General features: G+C 35.4%; 2 protein-coding genes across 6 annotated transcripts; both read left to right on the top strand.

The window, feature by feature from the left end:
* Positions 1-502: 502 nt before the first annotated feature.
* Positions 503-6,755, top strand: LOC129873721 (U1 small nuclear ribonucleoprotein 70 kDa). Of its 5 annotated transcripts, none has more exons than XR_008762762.1 (11): positions 503-779; positions 1,603-1,717; positions 1,803-1,882; positions 2,631-2,706; positions 2,792-2,856; positions 2,975-3,037; positions 4,725-4,806; positions 4,879-5,026; positions 5,410-5,478; positions 5,648-6,341; positions 6,410-6,755. XR_008762762.1 is itself a non-coding variant. In XM_055948886.1 (11 exons), exons 1-10 carry the CDS (start codon positions 684-686, stop codon positions 6,279-6,281), a joined length of 1,428 nt encoding a protein of 475 aa, XP_055804861.1. In that variant the 5' UTR covers positions 504-683; the 3' UTR covers positions 6,282-6,312; positions 6,410-6,755. The 5 variants fall into 5 exon arrangements, 3 of the variants coding, with proteins under 3 accessions (XP_055804861.1, XP_055804862.1, XP_055804863.1); XR_008762763.1 differs by having other exon boundaries at positions 5,648-6,345; XM_055948886.1 differs by having other exon boundaries at positions 504-779; positions 5,648-6,312.
* Positions 6,756-9,430: 2,675 nt separating this feature from the next.
* On the top strand, positions 9,431-13,086 carry LOC129873720 (sulfite exporter TauE/SafE family protein 3-like). The gene is made up of 12 exons (XM_055948885.1): positions 9,431-9,869; positions 10,227-10,386; positions 10,500-10,700; positions 10,866-10,930; positions 11,027-11,066; positions 11,275-11,333; positions 11,419-11,505; positions 11,607-11,657; positions 11,858-12,079; positions 12,444-12,537; positions 12,667-12,807; positions 12,919-13,086. The coding sequence occupies exons 1-12, from the start codon at positions 9,609-9,611 to the stop codon at positions 12,999-13,001; spliced, it is 1,464 nt and encodes a 487-aa protein (XP_055804860.1). The 5' UTR covers positions 9,431-9,608; the 3' UTR covers positions 13,002-13,086.
* The last annotated feature ends 8,289 nt before the right edge of the window (positions 13,087-21,375 follow it).

Raw genomic sequence — 21,375 nt, 5'->3', positions numbered from 1 at the left:
ATATAACCACCCATTGATCTCCCGAATTAATTATACCTCGATTGCAAATTTTTTCATGCCACATTCTTTCATCAGCGTATTGATGCTTCTGTCAACCTCCTCTTTTTTTTCATCCTCTGACATACCTCGCTTAATTGTAACTATAATTTTTTCAGCAACCTTCATTGCCCTATTTCATCTTCTCACATTCTTCACCCTTATTCATAATCTTTCACCGACTATTCAATTCTGAATGTGAACTTTTACAAATTAAACATATATGATACTTTTAATTTTCTTACTTATATAGTCGTCGCAGCTGAAATTTTACATAAACACCATGGTGATTGAATTAAGGATTATATTCCCACTTCGTTCCAGTGAATTAAGGATTAATATTCTAATCGTCAAGAACTTTTACTTTCCTTGCGTCCCAAATTATTTAAGCGAAAAAAAAGAAGATAAAAAACTCATTTTTCCTTTTTCAAAAGATAAGTAAAACTCGCCCGACTGTAAATGGAGTCGATGGTCGGGTTTATATAACCCGCTTCTCTTCTCCGAATAAACCCTGGTTTCTATTTTGTTTTTCCTGCCGCTCTCAGCTATCATCTCCATCTCTCCATTCCATATCAGTTCGCCCGATTTATGTGGCGGCGGCGATTCACATCTAGCAAAAACCCTAGTCGGCTTCAATAGTTTCGAACATGGGAGACTTCAACGATGCCTTCATGCGGAACAACCCTAACGTTCAGGCCCGTGCAAAGGCCCAGAATCGAGCTAATGTCATGCAACTCAAGCTGGTAAGTTATAACTCCCGATCTGTTGTCTTTGTTGTTTACTGGTTTGGATTGTTAAACTAGTTTTTTTTGTGTGTATGGTAATGTTGTTTGATTGTTTAGGTTTCCCTAGGTTCTTTCTCGATGAGTATTAGGTTAGAAATTTAGATGATTTTCTGCGCTGTTGATTCAATTTTCTTGGTAGCAGTGATTTATGGGGTTCTAGTGCGGATTTAGCAAAGGTCAAAACACAGTGGAAGCGAAGTATCCATATAGGTTGTATCAACTAATTGGGATTATGGTTCAGTGAGTTACTTGTTGTAGGTAAACTCATAGCAAGTCCCTCTCTCAGTTTAGTCAGGGATTCTCAATGTTGATTTATTTATAGTTTTAGGTGCCTCTTTTTCCCAAAAAATTAATTGTTAAGTACTGAGAAAGAACAGGACCAGATGGAGCGGAATTGATGTGGATTCATATGTCAATCCCAAGTGGTTTGGGGATTTAGAACGTTGTTGTTGGTGTCTTGGTGATTTGTCCTTGTGGATTTGTGAGTAAGGTGTTGTGGTTTAATTCTAGTTTCGTGATATTTTTGGAACTTGTCCAATTCCAACTCTAGGTTTTTTATTTTTGTTTTTGTGAGATGGGACTAGAAATTATATAAGATGCATATTTGTTGTGCTTTTTATGACAGCTAATGAGCTAAGTATACTGTGTGACTAGGTAGTCAGCTTAAAATAACAATAAAACTATGTTATCAGGCTATTGCAGTATTTGCAATCCTTTTCTTTGTTTTTCACTGGTGTTGCAAGTTTGTTTATTTCTTTGTTAATATATGTAATATATGCAGATTGGTCAAAGTCATCCAACTGGGTTGACTGCTAATCTTCTGAAGCTGTTTGAGCCCCGACCACCTTTGGAGTACAAACCACCCCCTGAGAAGAGAAAATGCCCTTCATATACTGGTTAACATTCTTCATGGATTGAATCATTTCTTGTTCCATCAGTTATCTTGTATAATTCTTAGATATACTCTCAATTGTTCTATAGGGATGGCACAATTTGTTAGTCACTTTGCTCAACCTGGTGATCCAGAATATGCTCCACCGGTCCCTGAGGTTGAAACTCCGGTAAGATTATTTTATATTCTGCAATTCCTTTTCTGGTCTTTTTTTGGTAGGTCCATATGTTTAATTGAGGGTTGGATATTCATTCTTCTTCTTCTTCTTCTTCTTGCCTTTTTAAACTGCCTCAACACCAATTAACAACAAACAATTATCCATGCTCTCATAACAGTGATATTTTAAGTTCGTCAGTATGATGTTTGCTTGATTATTTATGTGTGCTCTGCCATATAATGTTCTGCTGAATTGTTTGTTATTTCGAAAGGAATGAATCTTGAATGTCCAACACAAAAAACAATTTGTGTTGTAGTTGAATTAGTGGTAATATCATGTGTTGTTCTTTATCTTTTTCCTTCAGGGTACTTTTAGTTATGTGTTTTATGTATGTCTTGCACTAAATAATGCCAATATTTCGTGTCTAATGGAAAGACACTATTATTATCTCCCCAAGTTGTAGAGCTGCTGTTGTCTCCCCAAGTCAATAGAGCTGAAACTTTTGTGAATTGGTAGTGCATGTGGTTAGAGGGGTGGGTTATCTTTACTATTTCTATCCGAACTCGAGACGTGGGTTATCTGATCCAACTAATTTGGGATTGAGACAGTTACATCCTATGGTATCCAAACCTGTTATGAAGAGTTACTTGATTCCAGAAAATTATAATAAGATGTAACATAAGATGTGCAATTACATACTATGGTGAATCTGTGTATATTTTTCTTAATGCACATAGATTGCTTTTGTTATTGCATGTAGACTGAACGAAGAGCCAGGATCCACAAGATACGGCTGGAGGAGGGTGCTAAAAAGGCTGCTGAGGAGCTTGAGAAATGTATGAAAGGCCTAAATTTTTCTGAATATTTGAGAACCATCTTTTATGTTTAAAAATGGAACAAATTTTTTTTCCTGCTGAACAGATGATCCTAGCAGCGACCCAAATGTTACTGGAGATCCATACAAGACACTCTTTGTTGCAAGACTTGTGAGTGAAGATCTTTTTAGATCATTTTTGCTCTTACTTGTGATTATCTTCTTGACCTTTTTTTTTTGACAATGGAATATCTTCTTAATTTTGTTGTTCGTCTTTCTCATTTTGTCAGAATTATGAGACAACAGAAAGCAGAGTTAAACGGGAATTTGAGGCTTTTGGTCCAATCAAGCGGGTAGGTATTATAGAGCATCCCTTTGTGGGGCTCAGGTTACTGACTTTTGGTTGGTAAGATGTGTACTTTTATGGTGGCATGGTACTCCATCCTACTATCCAGCCGTTTCTCAAATTGATATTTCCACAACTTATTATTTTCTGAAAGCACTGAACATCTTACAATTTTAGCATCTTCTCTTTATGTACTTTATGAAAAAAATTAGCATCTTATCTCAAAACAGATTTTGATAAGCTAAATTGAAAGAACTGTGGGGTTGGTAAGCTTTTTGAAATGTTGTCTTTATAGTCAAGTCCTTCAAAATGAGGGCGGAGTATCTAAACGAAGTACCACACATTAACCTACTTGAGTTTCAAACTTTCACCGAAGGTGCATGAGATTCATTCTTTATGTGTTTATGCATGCATTGCACTTTAGTATTTTGATAAGAAGTAACTGAATCCGGTAGTTGTCGGTAAAATAATAAACTGATTAGCTCTGGACTGACTTAGTGCTCTCAGATATTTAAAAAGAACAAGAAGAAATGGTTTATACTATATGTTTTCAAATCCACATTTTATGTGGAAAACTTTTTTTTTTCCAATTGTACCTTTGGGTGCATCTCTTCAGGCTGTAGTTAAGAAATGGTTTGTTGTTTGAACTGCTAGCACACTTCCCTGGTGTTCAAGGTGCATACTGCACTCTGAAAATGGGTTAAAATTCCTCGTGCAGTTACTAGCATTTCTTTGCTTTGTAAAATAAATGTCAGATTGCCAAGTATGTCCTTACTCAGGTAACAGCGGCTCCAATTATTGAGTATCAGTTCGATTTCTTGTCCTCTTATCCTGGTTTGGATATCATTAGTTTCAAGTACTATTCATTCTTTGCTTTGTAAAATAAAGGTCAGATTGCCAAGTATGTCCTTACTCAGGTAACAGTGGCTCCAGTTATTATCAATTCGATGTCTTATCCTCTTATCCTAGTTTGGATATCATTAGTTTCAAGTGCTATTCATTCTGGTATTCCATTAGTCTCTAGAACCACAAAGGTAAAGATGTTCAACTCCTAGGTAATTTCCTGGTAAGGTTAAAACTTAAATTTCTGGTAGCTTTTTGTTTTTTGAGTTGCCAAACGTAACCATTCAATTTCCAAGTCCGAGCTACATTACATGAAACAAAGGTGAACACTTAGATGAGCAGAGCAATGATGCAATTTATCTTTGGCCTCTTATTCCAAGCAACAACGGAGATTGATACTTGCCTATGCTGGGTAAAAAATTGTTGGGAGTATCGACCTTGTTCTCTTCTTTATTCTTCTTACATCCCATCTATGCTACTAAGAGTTTACTTTTGGATTCAAAGGCTATCAAAAAAGTTTCAAGCATTTCAGGAGACACCTGGTATTTGACTATACTTTTATAATAATTTATTTATTCTAAAATGTTCCCTGGTAAGGGGAGTTAGAATGTATTGCAAACATAAGGCCACAGTTCTTGTGCAACTCTAGCAGTGATGGTGATGCATCTCGCCTGGGAGCTCTTTGATTCAAAGGTGAGCACGGCTAATTAGGCATAGTGCCTGCCGTGCCATTAGGATCTTACTGTACCTAATCGTGCTGAGTAGATAAAAACTGACTTTTTTGACCGCTGCATCAAACATGATTATAATCTTATTGGTAGTGTTAATTTCATAAATTGTTCGAGTTTCAGGTTCGCTTGGTTATGGACAAGACAAACAATAAGCCCAGGGGTTATGCTTTCATTGAGTATGTGCATACACGGGATATGAAAGGTTTCTCTAAACTCCTGTTCTTCTGTCTTTTTCTATCTCACTTCCATCTCTAAATCTTTGGATATAATTCAGCTGCATATAAACAAGCTGATGGAAAGAAGATTGATAATAGAAGAGTTCTGGTTGATGTTGAACGTGGTAGAACAGTCCCCAATTGGCGTCCCCGCAGACTTGGCGGTGGACTTGGAACAACAAGAGTTGGAAATGAAGATGTTAATAGGTATTGCATGGACCTTTAGAGTGTTAGTTATATGTACATATGCAGTGATAAAAAGGACAGCTATCATAGTGTTAATGGTTGTTGTTTTGTCTATTGAGTAAAAATTGCAATGCGAATGTCTCCTCTTATATAGTTGCTTCAATTTGTGTTTTTTCCTCCTAAAAATCACTTGCTGCTCTGAGCATCTATGTATGACATCTTGTCTACAAAGCACAAGTTGAATTTATTATTGTTTTTTGCATTCAGTATGATAATCACTCAAAATGTTCTCAAAGTAGTTTTTCTTGTTTAGATGGCCTTTTGGTATGATTGTCAAGTGAAAAGCTTAAATTTTTACATGGAGTTTTAATTATTTTCGACTCTATACCTTTTTAATTTTTCAGAGAGGTGGTTCAGCCTGGAAGGGCAGCATCTCGCTCTGAGGAGCCTAGAGCACGAGATGACAGGGACAGGTAACAACCTGTGCTATGCTTTGAGTTCTTTTCTGGCTATTTGACTTCCAGACAAATTTCTACTTCTCCAAGGATGAATTTTCTGATTCACTACTCTGTCTAAGTTTAAAATGTGAGTTAATGCTGTATTGTGTTTAACATCTGACATTATTATGAATTCCCATATTAGCAGGGATCGGGAGAAGTCCCGTGAAAGGGTGCGAGATAAGGACAGAGAGAAATCTCGTGAACGTTCTCATGATAGGCCAAGGGAACGTGAAAGAGATGACAAACATCATAGGGAACGCGAGAGAACTAGAGAAAGAGAAAAAGATCGTGGTCGAGATCGTGATCGAGACCGCGAACGTGATAGGACACGGGACCGTGAGCGAGGCAAAGACAGAGACCGAGATCGTGAGCGAGATCGCCACCGTGAGAAGGACAGGGAAAGAGGTAGGGATGAAGGTGAGGTGGACCAGGGTCGTGGTCGTTCTCGTGATAAAGAATATGATTATGAACATGTGGAATTGAAACATGAGCGGGAAAGGCATGGTGACAAAGAAAGGAACTATGATCATGCAGAACCTGAAGATGATCATGGCCATTATGACTATTATGATCACCACCAAGGTCGAGGAGACTATGAGAATCCAGATGCACAAGGTGGTGATGATCGCTATAAAGATGCCAGTCGTGGTCATGATCATTATGATCAAATGGATGAGGATAATTATGCCTATGACCACGGGGCATCTGAGGCAAAAGAAAGGGACCGGGATTACAAGCATTCAGATAGGTCACATTCTCGCGAATATGACTACTGATGATGAAGTGTTTTCAGCTTGTGTTGCTGTGGTAAGGTTGCAATAAAATCCACGTGCTATGTAGGTAATTTTAATTTCTCATTGAATAATATTGCTGCACTAGACTTGTCTGAATTTTTGACTCGCAGGAAGACATGTGCTACTGATACCTCAGCCGAAAATGGAATTTTCTGTTGGAATACTTGCTTGACTAGTGCCGGAATGGAAACATTAAAGATGATGGTGCAGCTCATGGGCCCATGTTATTGAATTTTGTATCTGCTTTTGGAATTGTTTGGTATGTACTTGCTTATGTGAACTTGTTTAATGCGTCTTATTCGGGATATGGCTGAGCTGATGTGTTTGTTATGGGTACTTGTATGTCGAACAGACCGACTATTGGCTCATGTTACCGTATTTTGGTACTTTATTAGTATCTGTTTTTGGATATTAACTCCTATCAAATTTGTCTTGAAATTTATTTATATTTATAGATGGCTAGAATTCTGTAGAATAATAGTAATAGAAGAATAAAATTGTCAATGTCAAAACGATATAGAAAATTATAGGGACTTGTATATTGTGTCTCAGACTTCAAAGTAGTAGTGATATATGTGCTATCATTGGTGTGCAAGGTGAATCAGGTTCCTGTCTTTTGAACTTCGTCTAGAGTTTGAAAGAGTGCTTCTCCCCTTCCCTTGGTTCTAAGCTATGCATATTTGGATGGTCAGTCCAATTGATATTCATCATTAGTATTGCAAACGAGGGTGTTGAGTTGAATATGAGTTAAAAAATGAATAAAATACTTGACTCGATTCATATTTTAAAAGGGTAAAAATAAGTTATTTAACGGATAATATGGGTAAATATGGATATCCATACTAATTTTTTTTTATCTTATCATCCCTTCCTAATCCGGCCCCCAACCCCCTACCAGGCCAACCCTCCATCACCCATACCATCCCAACCTCCCGCACCCCCACCCCTAAGAAAAAAAAAATTAATTTGTTTTTTAAAAAAATTAAAATTTATTTTTTACTACCTCCTACTCCGACCACAACCCTGAGCAGCCCCCGGGCCCACTCCTACCCCTCAAAAAATGTTACATGTATATTTTAAATGCACTTTCATTACTAACAATAGTTACTTTAATGTGCAGTGTCATTTAAATTTATAATTTAATCATGATAAATGAGTACTTCTATAGTTCAAAATAAAAGCTGGGTGCTACCTAGCTAGTTTTTACTTTTTACCCACTTACATGTTTGTGTGGCCCCTTCTGTACCTTTTTCTGTAACACAATTAAAATCAAGCATGTACGTATCAAATTTTGGTCATCTCAAATGTAAAGCATATCTTAAAGAGGAACTGTTGAAATTTGAAAAGAGACGTACATGCTAAGATCTGACTTAAATAATGTGTGATCTCAATACATAAAATTTAAGCTACCATATTAATGGTGGCAGGTGTTGATAAGTGAAACAGACAATATCACAAAAGAAATTTTGGATTAGAGGGGACTGCTCGTATGGTAATCATCCTCCACCGACTTCAATCATGAAGTTGTGAATTCGAGTTATCAAGAGAAGAAAAAAGGATTTGAGTTCCTAGTAAGGAGGGTTAAAAGAATGGTATCTACAAAACGGAAACATCTTAATTCATATATATTTGTTTGTTTTTTCAATTGGAAGCGCGTAAATATGCATGAACATATGATAATATAAGAAAGGCGTTGAAGAAGAAGAAAAAAAGGAACCTTGATAGTTGAGCGTGAAGGATAAATGTGATCCAAATTAAACAAATTGAGACCATGCTGAGAGCAAAGGTTTCTATACTTCCAGTGATCGTACAAGTACATCTTCAGAAGTTTCCTAGAAAAATCCAAATTGATTCATTCCAAACAACATATTTAGACTGTTATATTTGTATTATTCAACCAATTTTTCCTATTTGTTACATCTTCATCGCTCAATCATTTCATTCTCTCGAAAACGTCTAAACTTTGTCTAAATTGTTTGTATAAAGACGCCATAATCCCCAACCGTATATTATTATTTCTTAAGTCACCACGGATGTTTACTTTTCCGTCCTGGCTGATTAATTACATTTTGTCTCTACATCACATTACGAGTCGTAGTTAGTTAGGAGTTAAGCTATTCAAGTATAAAATCATGCACAAGTAATATCATGTTTGAAAATATTCTTTTGCTATGTATAAAATAACACACCTAATACGGTTTTTGGTTTGCAATTTAGAAATAAGTGTAATTAATACATGTACAAGTTAATGCAGAAATTAATATTTTATGCATGATAAAATATGCAATAACTAATCCCTACATAAAATAATACACATAATTAATCCTTATATTACTAATACATGTATAACTCAAATCAACTAGAGAATAAACTTGAAACTCCAAACTTAAAACCAATTACAAATAACTTTCTTAGTGAAAATCCTGATTTCACCGTTAGTAGTCCTAAATATCAAGTAACCATATGAGCGTGTTATCATCATGATATTCATACCATTGATACACATCAAGTGTAATTTCCTGCTCTGAAATACATATATATCGTCAGACATGCATGGTTATATCTGTGCATACGATGATGAAATGGAGGGTTTCCTGGAAATTTCACATAATTGGTAGGACAAACAACACTGCTTCCTTCTATTTTTTTAATTCCTTTTGTGGAGTAGAAGCAAAAAAAAAAAGAAGAGACTTCCTTTCCTATCTCCCTCTAATTAGCATGTACACGACAAAACTGCTAAACTTTGCAAATTTTTGGATGGTTGTCAAATGTAGACGTAAGTAATTAACTAATTACATGCGACTCTATGTAAAAATGTATTATTTTAATTCGTAATATATAGCAAAAATGAACAATTGATAGTTATATGTCAACTTAGGAATCCGGATAGTAAATATATACTATATGAAATTGGAAAAGATATAATTACTACTATATATTTTTGGTCTTCTAAAGTGGCAACTAACTATTTTCAACCAAATTATTTTAGCACAAAAATGATATATAAAAGGACATAAATTATTAAATGGCATAAATTAAACGGGTATCTTTGTTATGTCCATATCAGACACATAGGGAGAGAGTTTTTACAGCTCTTTCAACTTATATATATAAACGTAGGCAATAAACGGATATTCAATCATCCAATATTCTTGAAGATTTTCTCTGTTCTTTTAATTCCCCTCGGGTTTTTCAAAGTGGAATATAATATATAGAAGTAGCCAATTAATTATTACCTCAAAGGAATTAAACAGAGGAAGCTACTACTATATATATATATTACACACATATTGCTAGGTTGAACTTTTTATGATGATGGCTAACGAAGAGTTAAAAAAGAGAATGAAGGCGTTTTTCGTAACAGCAATATGGATACTATGCTGGGGATTATTCACAATAAGTGATGTTGGCATTAATGCAGAAAGGCTTACTCTGAAGGACAAATTAGAGCCTGCGGCTACTTATAACATTAATTATGTAGAGAATAATGAGATGAGACCACAAGGGTTTGCAGTAAGGCTTGTGCATTTTCTGTGGAATGGAAAGTCCTCTTATGAGCACATCTGGCCGGTAAGATTAAAGTTCATGTTGAATCGTGTGATCATCTAGCTTTTAGATGAGATATGACAAAAAACCATGCAAACCTCCTAAGTTCAAATTTTACTGCCACAAAAAACAAAAAAATATTTTCACTTGTTTAATTCATGAAAATGAATAAGTTCACATGTGATGGGTGTCCCAATTTATGTGATAATATTTCTTATTTATATATACCAAAACAGCATGATTCCTTTTGATATTTAAATAATAATTCAATTTTAAATTCCCTATTTTACTTTTTAGTTTCATAAATTTCGTACCCAATCAAACAACATAACGTATAACGTAAATGAAATGTAAATAATGTCTTTCTTTGGGAGCATGCAGGATATGGAGTTTGGATGGAGAGTAGTTATTGGATCCATTGTGGGATTTTTTGGTGCTGCCTTAGGAAGCGTTGGAGGGGTTGGCGGCGGTGGAATTTTTGTTCCAATGCTAACTCTTATTATTGGCTTCGACCCAAAATCATCTACAGCTATTTCCAAGTGTATTTATATTTATATAAACTACTTTTTTTTTTCCATACTAACATGTACTTAGTATATATTTGTCAAGCAAGCAGTACCAAACTATATATTTGATTTTATTCATTAATTGAAGGTATGATAATGGGAGCAGCTGGATCAACAGTCTACTACAACATGAGGCTGAGGCATCCAACATTAGACATGCCTATAATTGACTATGATTTGGCCTTGCTCTTACAACCTATGCTCATGCTTGGTATTAGCATTGGGGTGGCTTTCAATGTCATCTTTGCTGATTGGATGGTTACTGTCCTCCTTATCATCCTTTTTGTTGGTAACTATTCCATTCCCAAATCAATCTAATTGGTTATATACCTATCGTACGTCATACTGGATGATTTTTATATTAACAGTACGTGTAGTTTCAGTACCTGTGACGAATTACTGCCATGAACATTATTTGATCTTTTTCAAATGGCTAACTATAAGTATGTTGTAGGTACCTCGACAAAGGCATTGTTCAAGGGAATTGAGACATGGAAGAAGGAAACGTTAATGAAAAAGGTGAGTTTTACATTTCTTCACCTGATCTTAAGTTGTACCATTTCTTTTTCATGAACTCACTGGAACTATTGATATCGTGCTACAATATAATCCCAGGAAGCTGCCAAGATGCAGTTAGAGACAGAGTCCAAACCAGGTAAAACTTTGGGATCTTTAACATTGCTTGATTCTGCAAAGACACAAAAGTATGATTGCATGAAAACAAATAGAGTAGTAGAAACATAATTAGAGATCATACAAGAAGTAAAAGTAAACTTAAGGGAAATTCACTGCAAAATAAGCCAATTAAAGTAGACATGTATGTTCAAGGTTATTAATTAAATTATGTGCTGAAATGAATGCAGAGTCTGAAGGGGAATACAAGCCACTTCCTACTGGTCCATTAACTAGTGTAGATGACACTGTAAGTACATGCTCAATCTGTTCATTATGTCTTGATGATGACTACATTTAATCCCATCTTCCTTAACTATTTCCCTAATATTTAGGTTCCCATGCTTCGCAATGTTTACTGGAAGGAATTGGGACTTCTAATGTTTGTTTGGGTGGCTTTCCTTGCTATTCAAATTGTCAAGGCGAGCAACTACTTATGATAAACTTCTACTAACTTATTCGAGAAAATTTGTAGTCTCTCAGAACATACTCATATGCTACCTTTTCATTTATCTGCTTGCAGACCTACACTGTTACATGCTCCATCGAGTACTGGATTTTAAACTTCTTGCAGGTAAATTAAAGTACCTTACTACACAATAAGTGCAGCCTGCAGGCGACTATGGACAAAATATCTGATTACTAATATAGAAAATACATAGACTTGTACCGAGTACATATATCCATTTTAGTTTGGTTTTTAAGGTAAACTACAAATTTTAAGAATGACCGGGAACTATGATGGTTTCATATATATATATATGTGTGTGTTAGGTACCTGTTGCTGTTTCGGTTTCATTATATGAAGCAGTATGTCTGTACAAGGGGACAAGGGTGATAGCATCAAAAGGAAAGGAGATAACAAATTGGAAGCCACATCTACTCTTCTTTTACTGTTGTTGTGGCATAGTTGCTGGTATTGTTGGCGGATTGCTTGGTCTCGGAGGTGGCTTCATCCTTGGACCTCTGTTTCTAGAACTTGGAATTCCTCCTCAGGTACATCTTGCCTTTCAATATATATTCTCTGTTTCTTCTTTCTTTTCTTGTACATATATACTAATAAATCTGTTCAAGTAAGTTTAACTTGTATGCATTGACAGTTGGGTAATATAAAACCTAACTATGTTAGTCTCACTTTGTTGTGGGATGTGATAATATGTAAATCCTTAAATGATCTTGGACAACGATAACTTGTTAAACTGCATAAAAAGTTAACATTATTTCGTATATAAGCCAGAATCTGTCCACAAAGAAACGAGGTGATTTATTCCGGTGTGAAAAATCTATTTGTTGAACCTTTTTATAGTTGATGAAGGATAAATTGTTGTTTGACAAAGTGATGAAACAAATATTGTGGCAGGTAGCAAGTGCAACATCAACCTTTTCAATGACATTCTCATCCTCCATGTCAGTTGTTCAATATTACCTCTTGAAGCGTTTCCCTGTCCCATATGGTAAACAACATCAACAAAACATGAACAAATTATCTTCAAAATGCTTTATGTTCATGACCTTAGAGAACATGGCAACTATAACTATGTTACAAGAAAGTTAATCTTGACAGTTTATATTTCGAAATGCAGCTACTTATTTCGTATCTGTAGCAACCATTGCTGCACTAGTTGGTCAGCACGTCGTAAGAAGAGTAATTGCTCTGCTTGGAAGGGCCTCTATAATCATATTCATACTAGCCATGACAATATTTACCAGTGCAATCAGCTTAGGTATATATATATATATATATATATATATATATATCAGCTTTCATCCTGTCCGTTGCTTCTTTCTATTTTCTGTCCTTAAAATTAACCTGTGTTGGATAATTCAATTGGCAGGTGGTGTGGGGATAGCAAATATGATAGAGAAGCTGGAGAACAAAGATTATATGGGATTTGACAACCTCTGTTACCAAACCTAGATATGCTATTTGGCTTCAAAAACAAAGGATATGACTACTTTCCACATTGTAATAAGTTACATTTTCAATTTATTTTGTCTATTTGTTTTCAAGGAGAAATCATAATTAACTTGGATCCATCTCTATTTTATTCGGAGTCATGTATCCTACTAAGGCCTCAATGTTTTGCATCTAAATTAGTCCATTTTCAACCTATTGATTTTTCTTTCATAATCACTTATTGGTTCTTACTATTAATAAATATGAATAATTTAAATTTTAGATAGTCTTAAAATAAACAAACCGTTCACTAAAAAAAAATTGTGATTAATATAAATTAAGTTTTAGATAAAATAGTCGCAAAATTTCACATGGTATCGAATCCAAAAATTGGTAAACCTGTACGCACAACCATATTCTCTCTACCTACTGTAATTCTTTGCTTCTTTTTCAAAACAATTCAGCCATCGAGCCTCTTTGGGTTTCCTTTCTTTCTCAATTCAGCCTATCAAGCCATAAATTTTGCTTGAAATTATACGTAAACTATAGATCACATGAATCCGTGATCTCTCCGTAAAATTAGATATTTTATGTATATTTTTTTTAAAAATTAATATAATATTATTTGCTGAAACTCATCTTATAAGAATGATAAATGATGCACTTGATTGAAAATTGAGTCTCACTTAGATACATTTGTTTTTTTCTCCATATTCTAAAAATCCTAAAATTGCCTTTCTTCTCTCAACTCTAGGCTACTCTTTAACATGCTGAGCCTTGCTTCTATTTTCTACCCATCAAACTCCACTCTTTAATCTTTTTTTAAAAAAAAAAAGTAAATAGTTCATGTATAAATCTAAGAATCGAGTTACACTCTGTGGCGGATTCAGATTTTCGATTATGGAGTGTCAAAATTTAAGAAAGTAAAATCGTGTAGAAGTCAAAAGGTGTCAATATATAATATATATATATATATAAAAATATTTTTACATCATTAAATAGTATAATTTTTCGACGAAAGAAATGACACCCTAAGTGCGTGTGTCTCCCCCACTGATTACGAGCATGTTAGCTACACTTGTCCCTCATAGATTGTATAAAGATTTTCAAAGGGATTTAAATTAAATGGTCATGGCTAATCTGCTCATAATAATCTTAAAGAATTTTGGGTTGATGCTTACATTCTTTCACCACCCTTCATCACCAACATCCTTGACACTACCGTTATTTGTTAGTTATTGGTATAAGATATTGAGACAAAATTTAAATTTTGTTTATCACACTTTATATGATTATATTACTTACGCGGCAATCAATTCTTTTTTTTTTTCAATTCTTTTCTTTAATATGACAACTTTTTGATACATTATTATTAGTAGTACAATTTACGTAGTTTTTATTATCTAAATTTTTTGTTTTCGAAACCTTAAGGGCCCATTTGGCCATGCTTATGAAATCATGATTTGAAATCAAAATATAAAATCATGATTTGAAATCATGAGATGAAGTTGAAGTTTTTGTTTAAACATACAAGTTGGACTTTTTATGTTGTACATTTTCTTATAAACATTTATTACCCATAAGTTCTAAAACTATTAAAATTATCCCAAATTTTTATGCAATCTTATCAAATAAGCAAAGGTTTATAAAATGCATAATATACTTTTACAAAGCTATTCTAAAAAAAAATACAACATTTATTGGTCAAATTTTAATTCAATATAACGATAGAAATTTATTTTTTCATTAAATGTTGATGATGGAGTAGTAATTAATTCAATAAAAAATAATGAATTTGGTGAATATAAATGACAAAGCAGGAATTGATTTGAAGTAATAATAAATTTTATGTTTGTGAGAATAATTGTTGAGATATAAATGATTTAAAAAGTAATGATATGAATTATAAATTTTATTTACTGTTGGAGAAGTCCAGCATCTGCATGACAAAAGAGAAGAAGAAGAGATGAAGAAACGAGGAGAAGAAGAGATGAAGAAAGCAGCACAAGAAGAAGCAAGAAGAGAGTGCAAGAAGAAAGAAGCAAACAAACTGAAGAGTTTAACTCTTCAGTTACCAACGTTTGCAGGACTACGTGGCTAGTAGGCATCCACACACATGTGGCCTAATTTTCATCCACACAACATATTTAAATACTACAACCCATATATATATATATATACACATTAAATTTACAATGCATATTTAAATATGATTATGCCCATATGATTATGGGCAAATAGAATATAGTTTTTGTACAAATTCAAGTAGGACAAAATACAACCATTTCCTTTTGTCTCTGTTCCAACCACTGTAAAATTCCATATAAATGTATTATACACAGTATGAAGAATCAGTCAGTGAAGACATTCTTTCTTCATAGCTTCATCTCCTTCAATTTTTACATGGTATCAGAGCAATCCTAAGCTCGATCCAAATCTGTGTCAAAATATCAAAATCATCTTCATAGTCCCTAGCAAACCAGAATGCCTGAAACGATTGAAGTCAAGTCAGGAATCACATATGAAAGTAACCATCCTTATCACTTAAACAATTCAGATTCACCTGGTATGGCTCTAGTCAATGCTGTGTTTGATGGAAGAGGATACCCTGGTTGGAGGAGATCTATCCTCTTATCTTTATCAGCCAAGAGGAAACTTGGCTTTATCAATGGAACCTGCAAAGCTCCAGATCTGAAATCTGCAGACTTTGAGCAATGGAGTTGTGTGAATGATATGATCATATGTTGGATATCAAATGCACTGTCTAAGGATATTGCAGATAGTGTGATGAGTTCCAAAACTGCAAAAGAACTTTGGGACAGTCTAGAACAGAGATTTGGCAAATCTAATGGTGCCAAACTCTACCACCTACAAAAGGAGTTAACAGGACTAATGCAAGGAAATAGTGACATTGCAGGTTATTTCACCAAACTTAAGAGATTGTGGGATGAATTAGATGGCATAAATGTGATTGTCTGTTGCTCATGTGAATGCACTTGTGATGGGAAAGCAAAATTAACAAAATCACTAGAAGATCAAAGGTTGATTCAATTCCTAATGGGACTAAATGATGTATATGCTCAGGCGAGGGGAAATATACTTATGATGAATCCCTTACCTGGAATAGATGCTGCATATTCCTTACTTTTACAGGATGAAAACCAAAGAGAAGTGTATGCAAACACAAATCTCACTTCTGATTCTGGATCATTCATGGCAATAGGTCAAGCAAAACAGCCAAATAACAAACTGATTGCTGAATTTGCAGCATTCATGGCTAGTGGACAGGGAAGAAATGGACAGAGATTCAAACACCAAGCAATAAGAGGGACAAACACATATCAAAGGTACACCAATCCAAGCCAAAATCAGAGACCTGACAAGCCACAAAACAAGTTTAAGGGTAAGAAAAGATATGACCCAAATCTATCATGCACTTACTGTGGAAAGACAGGACATATGCATGATGATTGCTACAGGCTGCATGGATTCCCTGCAGATTTTGAGTTCACTAACTCCAGGAACTATCAGCCACAAATTAAGGCAAATGCAAGTTTGACTCAGCAGGTAGATGAAGACATTGGGAAGACAGATTTTGGAATCAATGATGGAATCCTTGAGGAACAATTTAGCAAGCAACAGATTGCAGAAATGATGCAGATATATAAGCAAAGCAAGCTGACACAAACAGGAAAAGCAGGAATCAATCCAAATGCAATGGCTGGTACCATTCTTAAATACTCAAATTCTGTACTAGCTAATCTTGCACAAAATACTTGGATAATTGATTCAGGAGCTTCAGAACATATGTGTTTTGATCCCAATTCCTTCTTATTTCTAAATCCTCTCCCTATACCTTTGAATATTAACTTACCTAACTCTTTCAAGGTAAGTGTCACCCATGTAGGAAGTATCTCCATTTTACCAGGACATGTCATAACTGATGTGCTGCTTGTGCCAGATTTTAAGTACAATTTACTCTCAGTTCACAAGTTTTGTGTGCAGTTTCAGTATAATGTCCTATTCACTGCTACTGGATGTTTCTTGCAGGACCTTTTAATGAAGAGTCCTCAAGTTTTTGGTGAAGTTAAAGAGGGACTCTATTTGTTGGATTCCAATAGTGACAAGTCTAGAATTGTTTTTAATTCAAGTGATGTACCTTCATTTCCAAAAGAAAGAAATCCCAACTCACAATCAACTTCAGTTTTTAATTCAGTACATGTTAATGCTGCTCCTAATGTAAAGCTTTGGTATGTGAGGTTGGGACACCTCCCATTTTCAGTAATGAAGCATTTAAGTTTTCTTCCTTCTAAATCTAATTCTGATTTTATTTGTGATGTTTGTCCTAGAGCTAAACAAACTAAACAACCTTTTCCTACCAGCAGCATAAAATCCACACACATTTTTGATCTCATTCATATAGATACTTGGGGTCCCTACAAGTGTAGTACTTACAATGGATTCAAGTTCTTTCTCACCATAGTAGATGATTATAGTAGAGGCACATGGACATTCTTGCTAAGTACTAAGAGTAATGCTTTTCCTGTACTGAAGAATTTTCTATCTATGGTAGAAAGGCAATTCAATGTTAGGGTCAAAATGATCAGGTCTGACAATGCCTTGGAATTGGGAAAAGGCACACAAGAATCAGCATTTCTTGCTTCTCAGGGGATTTTGCATCAATTGACTTGTGTAGCTACACCCCAACAGAATGGAACTGTTGAGAGAAAACATAGACATCTCTTAGAAATTGCCAGAGGATTGATGTTTCAATCCAAATTGCCTATGTGCTACTGGGGAGAATCTGTTTTAACTGCTACCCATATCATCAATAGACTGCCATCTAGTGTTCTAAAGGGACAGACACCTTATGAAGTACTATTTGAACAGAAGCCTGTCTATGACCATTTGAAGAGCTTTGGGTGTTTATGTTATGCTTCCACCCTGGCACAAGGAAGAAATAAGTTTGATGAGAAGGCTACTGCTTGTGTTTTACTGGGATATCCTTTACAGCAGAAAGGATACAAACTGTTGTCCCTTGATACAAATAAAGTTTTTGTATCTAGGGATGTCAAATTTCATGAATCACACTTTCCTTACAACTCATTTGATGCCTCACACACACCTATTTTTTTCAACCCCCCTTCCTCAGATCATCACTCTAATTCTTCCCCTCACATTCACTCAGACCAATCTGTTGATGATTTTTTTTCAACAACAACTTCAGAACCTCCACCCATTACTTCTGATTATAGCACACATTCTGAATCTACACTTACCCCACCTACTTTACCACATCTTGACCATACTTATCCAAGTTCTACTGCAGCAGATACTGCTACCCCTGATCCTATAACAGCTACACCAAGAAGGTCTAGCAGGATATCTCATGAACCTGGATATCTCAGAGACTACATTTGCAATAGTGTGGTGTTCACTAATCTATGGACAGCTTGTTTTGATCACCCTCATAAGGCTAACATATATGTTTTCTCCTCCTTATCCCTCAACAATCAACAGCTACTTCATTCTCTTTCTAATGTCACTGAGCCTAGCTGCTATAGCCAGGCTTCTCAACATCCAGCATGGAGAGAGGCTATGAACTCAGAGATTCAGGCTTTGGAAGCCAATCAAACCTGGGATGTTGTCTTGTTACCTAAAGGGAAGAGAGCTTTACCTTGCAAATGGGTATACAAAATAAAACATCTTTCAAATGGTAGCATTGAAAGACTAAAGGCCAGACTAGTAGTACGAGGGGATATACAAAGAGAAGGTATCGATTATGGAGAAACTTTTTCACCTGTTGTAAAAATGACCACTATCCGGTGCTTACTTACCATTGCAGCTAAGAAGAAGTGGTCTGTTTCCCAACTAGATGTCAACAATGCTTTTTTACATGGTGACCTCCAAGAAGAGGTCTTTATGAAATTTTCCACAGGACTGACACCTCCTAGTCCTAATCATGTTTGTCTTCTGAAGAAGTCCCTATATGGCTTAAAACAAGCTTCAAGGCAGTGGTATGCTCGACTTGCAGGAGCTTTAGCCTTCAAAGGTTATTCTTCTTCTTTAAACGATTACTCTCTCTTTTTCAAACTCAATGGGACACTTATTTCCATCCTAGCAGTATATGTTGATGATATCCTTCTTACCGGGAATGATTTGAATGAAATCAAACATATCAAATGTTTTCTTAATACAGAGTTCAAAGTTAAAAACCTGGGAGACATTCACCACTTTCTTGGCATGGAAATTTTGCGAGAAGACCATGGATTTATTGTGAATCAACGCAAATTTACCATGGATTTGCTTCATGAATTCAATGTCTCTCATCTGCCTGCAGTCAACTCTCCACTCGATCCCTCTTTCAAGCTTCGAGCTGATGATAGTCCTCGCTTGGAAAACCCCACTCTTTATCGCCATTTGATAGGCAAACTGAATTATTTGACCAACACTCGCCCAGATCTGTCATTTGCTGTCCTTGCTCTAAGTCAATTCATGCAACAACCTTGTTTGTCACATTTCTCGGCTGCTTTGCGAGTTTTACGATATCTGAGCTCCGATCCAAGTCAAGGCATACTCCTGTCTTCCAATCCATCCTTTTCTTTACTAGCCTTTTGCGATGCAGACTGGGCATCCTGTAAGGATTCTCGTAAATCGGTTAGTGGATTCTTCATCACCCTCGGAGGTGCTCCGATCTCTTGGAAGTCAAAGAAACAAATCTCGATCTCCTTGTCTTCCGCCGAAGCAGAATATCGGTCTATGCGTCGTGTTACTGCCGAACTTACTTGGCTAGTTCGCCTTCTCGAGGATCTTTCAGTTCCCATTTCACTACCAATTCCGCTCCACTCAGATAGTCAAGCTGCCATCCATATAGCTCGCAACCCGGTCTTCCACGAGCGCACCAAACATGTTGAATTAGACTGCCATTTTGTGCGCCAACAGTTTCAATCCGGTTTGATCACCCTTTCATTTCTTCCCTCTAAAGACCAACTTGCCGATCTCTTCACTAAGCCCCTTTCTGGGGTTTCTCACCAGACGATTCTACACAAGTTGGGGGTCATCACTCTCCCCTCCAACTTGAGGGGGGATGTTGGAGAAGTCCAGCATCTGCATGACAAAAGAGAAGAAGAAGAGATGAAGAAACGAGGAGAAGAAGAGATGAAGAAAGCAGCACAAGAAGAAGCAAGAAGAGAGTGCAAGAAGAAAGAAGCAAACAAACTGAAGAGTTTAACTCTTCAGTTACCAACGTTTGCAGGACTACGTGGCTAGTAGGCATCCACACACATGTGGCCTAATTTTCATCCACACAACATATTTAAATACTACAACCCATATATATATATATACACATTAAATTTACAATGCATATTTAAATATGATTATGCCCATATGATTATGGGCAAATAGAATATAGTTTTTGTACAAATTCAAGTAGGACAAAATATAACCATTTCCTTTTGTCTCTGTTCCAACCACTGTAAAATTCCATATAAATGTATTATACACAGTATGAAGAATCAGTCAGTGAAGACATTCTTTCTTCATAGCTTCATCTCCTTCAATTTTTACATTTACATATGAAATAAATGGTTAGTAGATATAAATGTAATTTTTTTTATAAAATATAAACTTGTAGATCAATTTTTATATTTGAAATTGCCAAATCATGCTTTTTGAAGAATTTGAAATTTCATCTCATGATATGAAATCATGAGATGATTCATGATATGAAATCAGCGTGTTTAAGAATGGAAAGACTTTGATCATTGTACTGTGCTACAAACTTGTTTCATTATTTTCTTAAACAAGAAGGGATCATTTTGGCGGTAGGATAAAGATATTAATTTTTCAAAATATTTTATTCAGTATTTGATAATGAATATTATTCAGTCATAGGATTATTTTAGTATAGATGATCAAATAAATTATTCCATATAAAATAAAAAAACATTTTATTTATTTCATGTTTCCGATCAAATGATCCTAAGAGTAGAAACAAGTTCGAATATGATTGGCTCTTGACGAGTGTTACAGTGATTGGACTTTTTAAAAATCCCTCCATACTGATCAACAGAAGCAGTATTATGGAGGACAGATCAAAGTTTCCTTTTTTAGTTATTTGTTTGCAAAATTTTATTTTTAATTGGGCCACTGCAGATGTGACAACCCATAATTACTCTTTTACGGGGATAACGCGACAATATTTGGGGCTTAGCGATGCTGGAGCACTATAACATGCGCAACGGTCATCCAAATCGACGCCATTGATGGCTTTCTCGATATTATTTCAAACTTCGTAGGCAATCTTGTAATATCGTTTTCCCGCCTTTTGGTCTACTTACACGACCATTTTGATTTGCAATAAAAGAAAGAAAATATTATTACCTTTTTGCTG

Source organism: Solanum dulcamara, chromosome 11 (assembly GCF_947179165.1).
Source record: "Solanum dulcamara chromosome 11, daSolDulc1.2, whole genome shotgun sequence".
Lineage (NCBI taxonomy): Eukaryota > Viridiplantae > Streptophyta > Magnoliopsida > Solanales > Solanaceae > Solanum > Solanum dulcamara.
The sequence above is the reverse complement of the archived record's forward strand: the minus strand, read 5'-3'. Positions and strand labels throughout refer to the sequence as shown.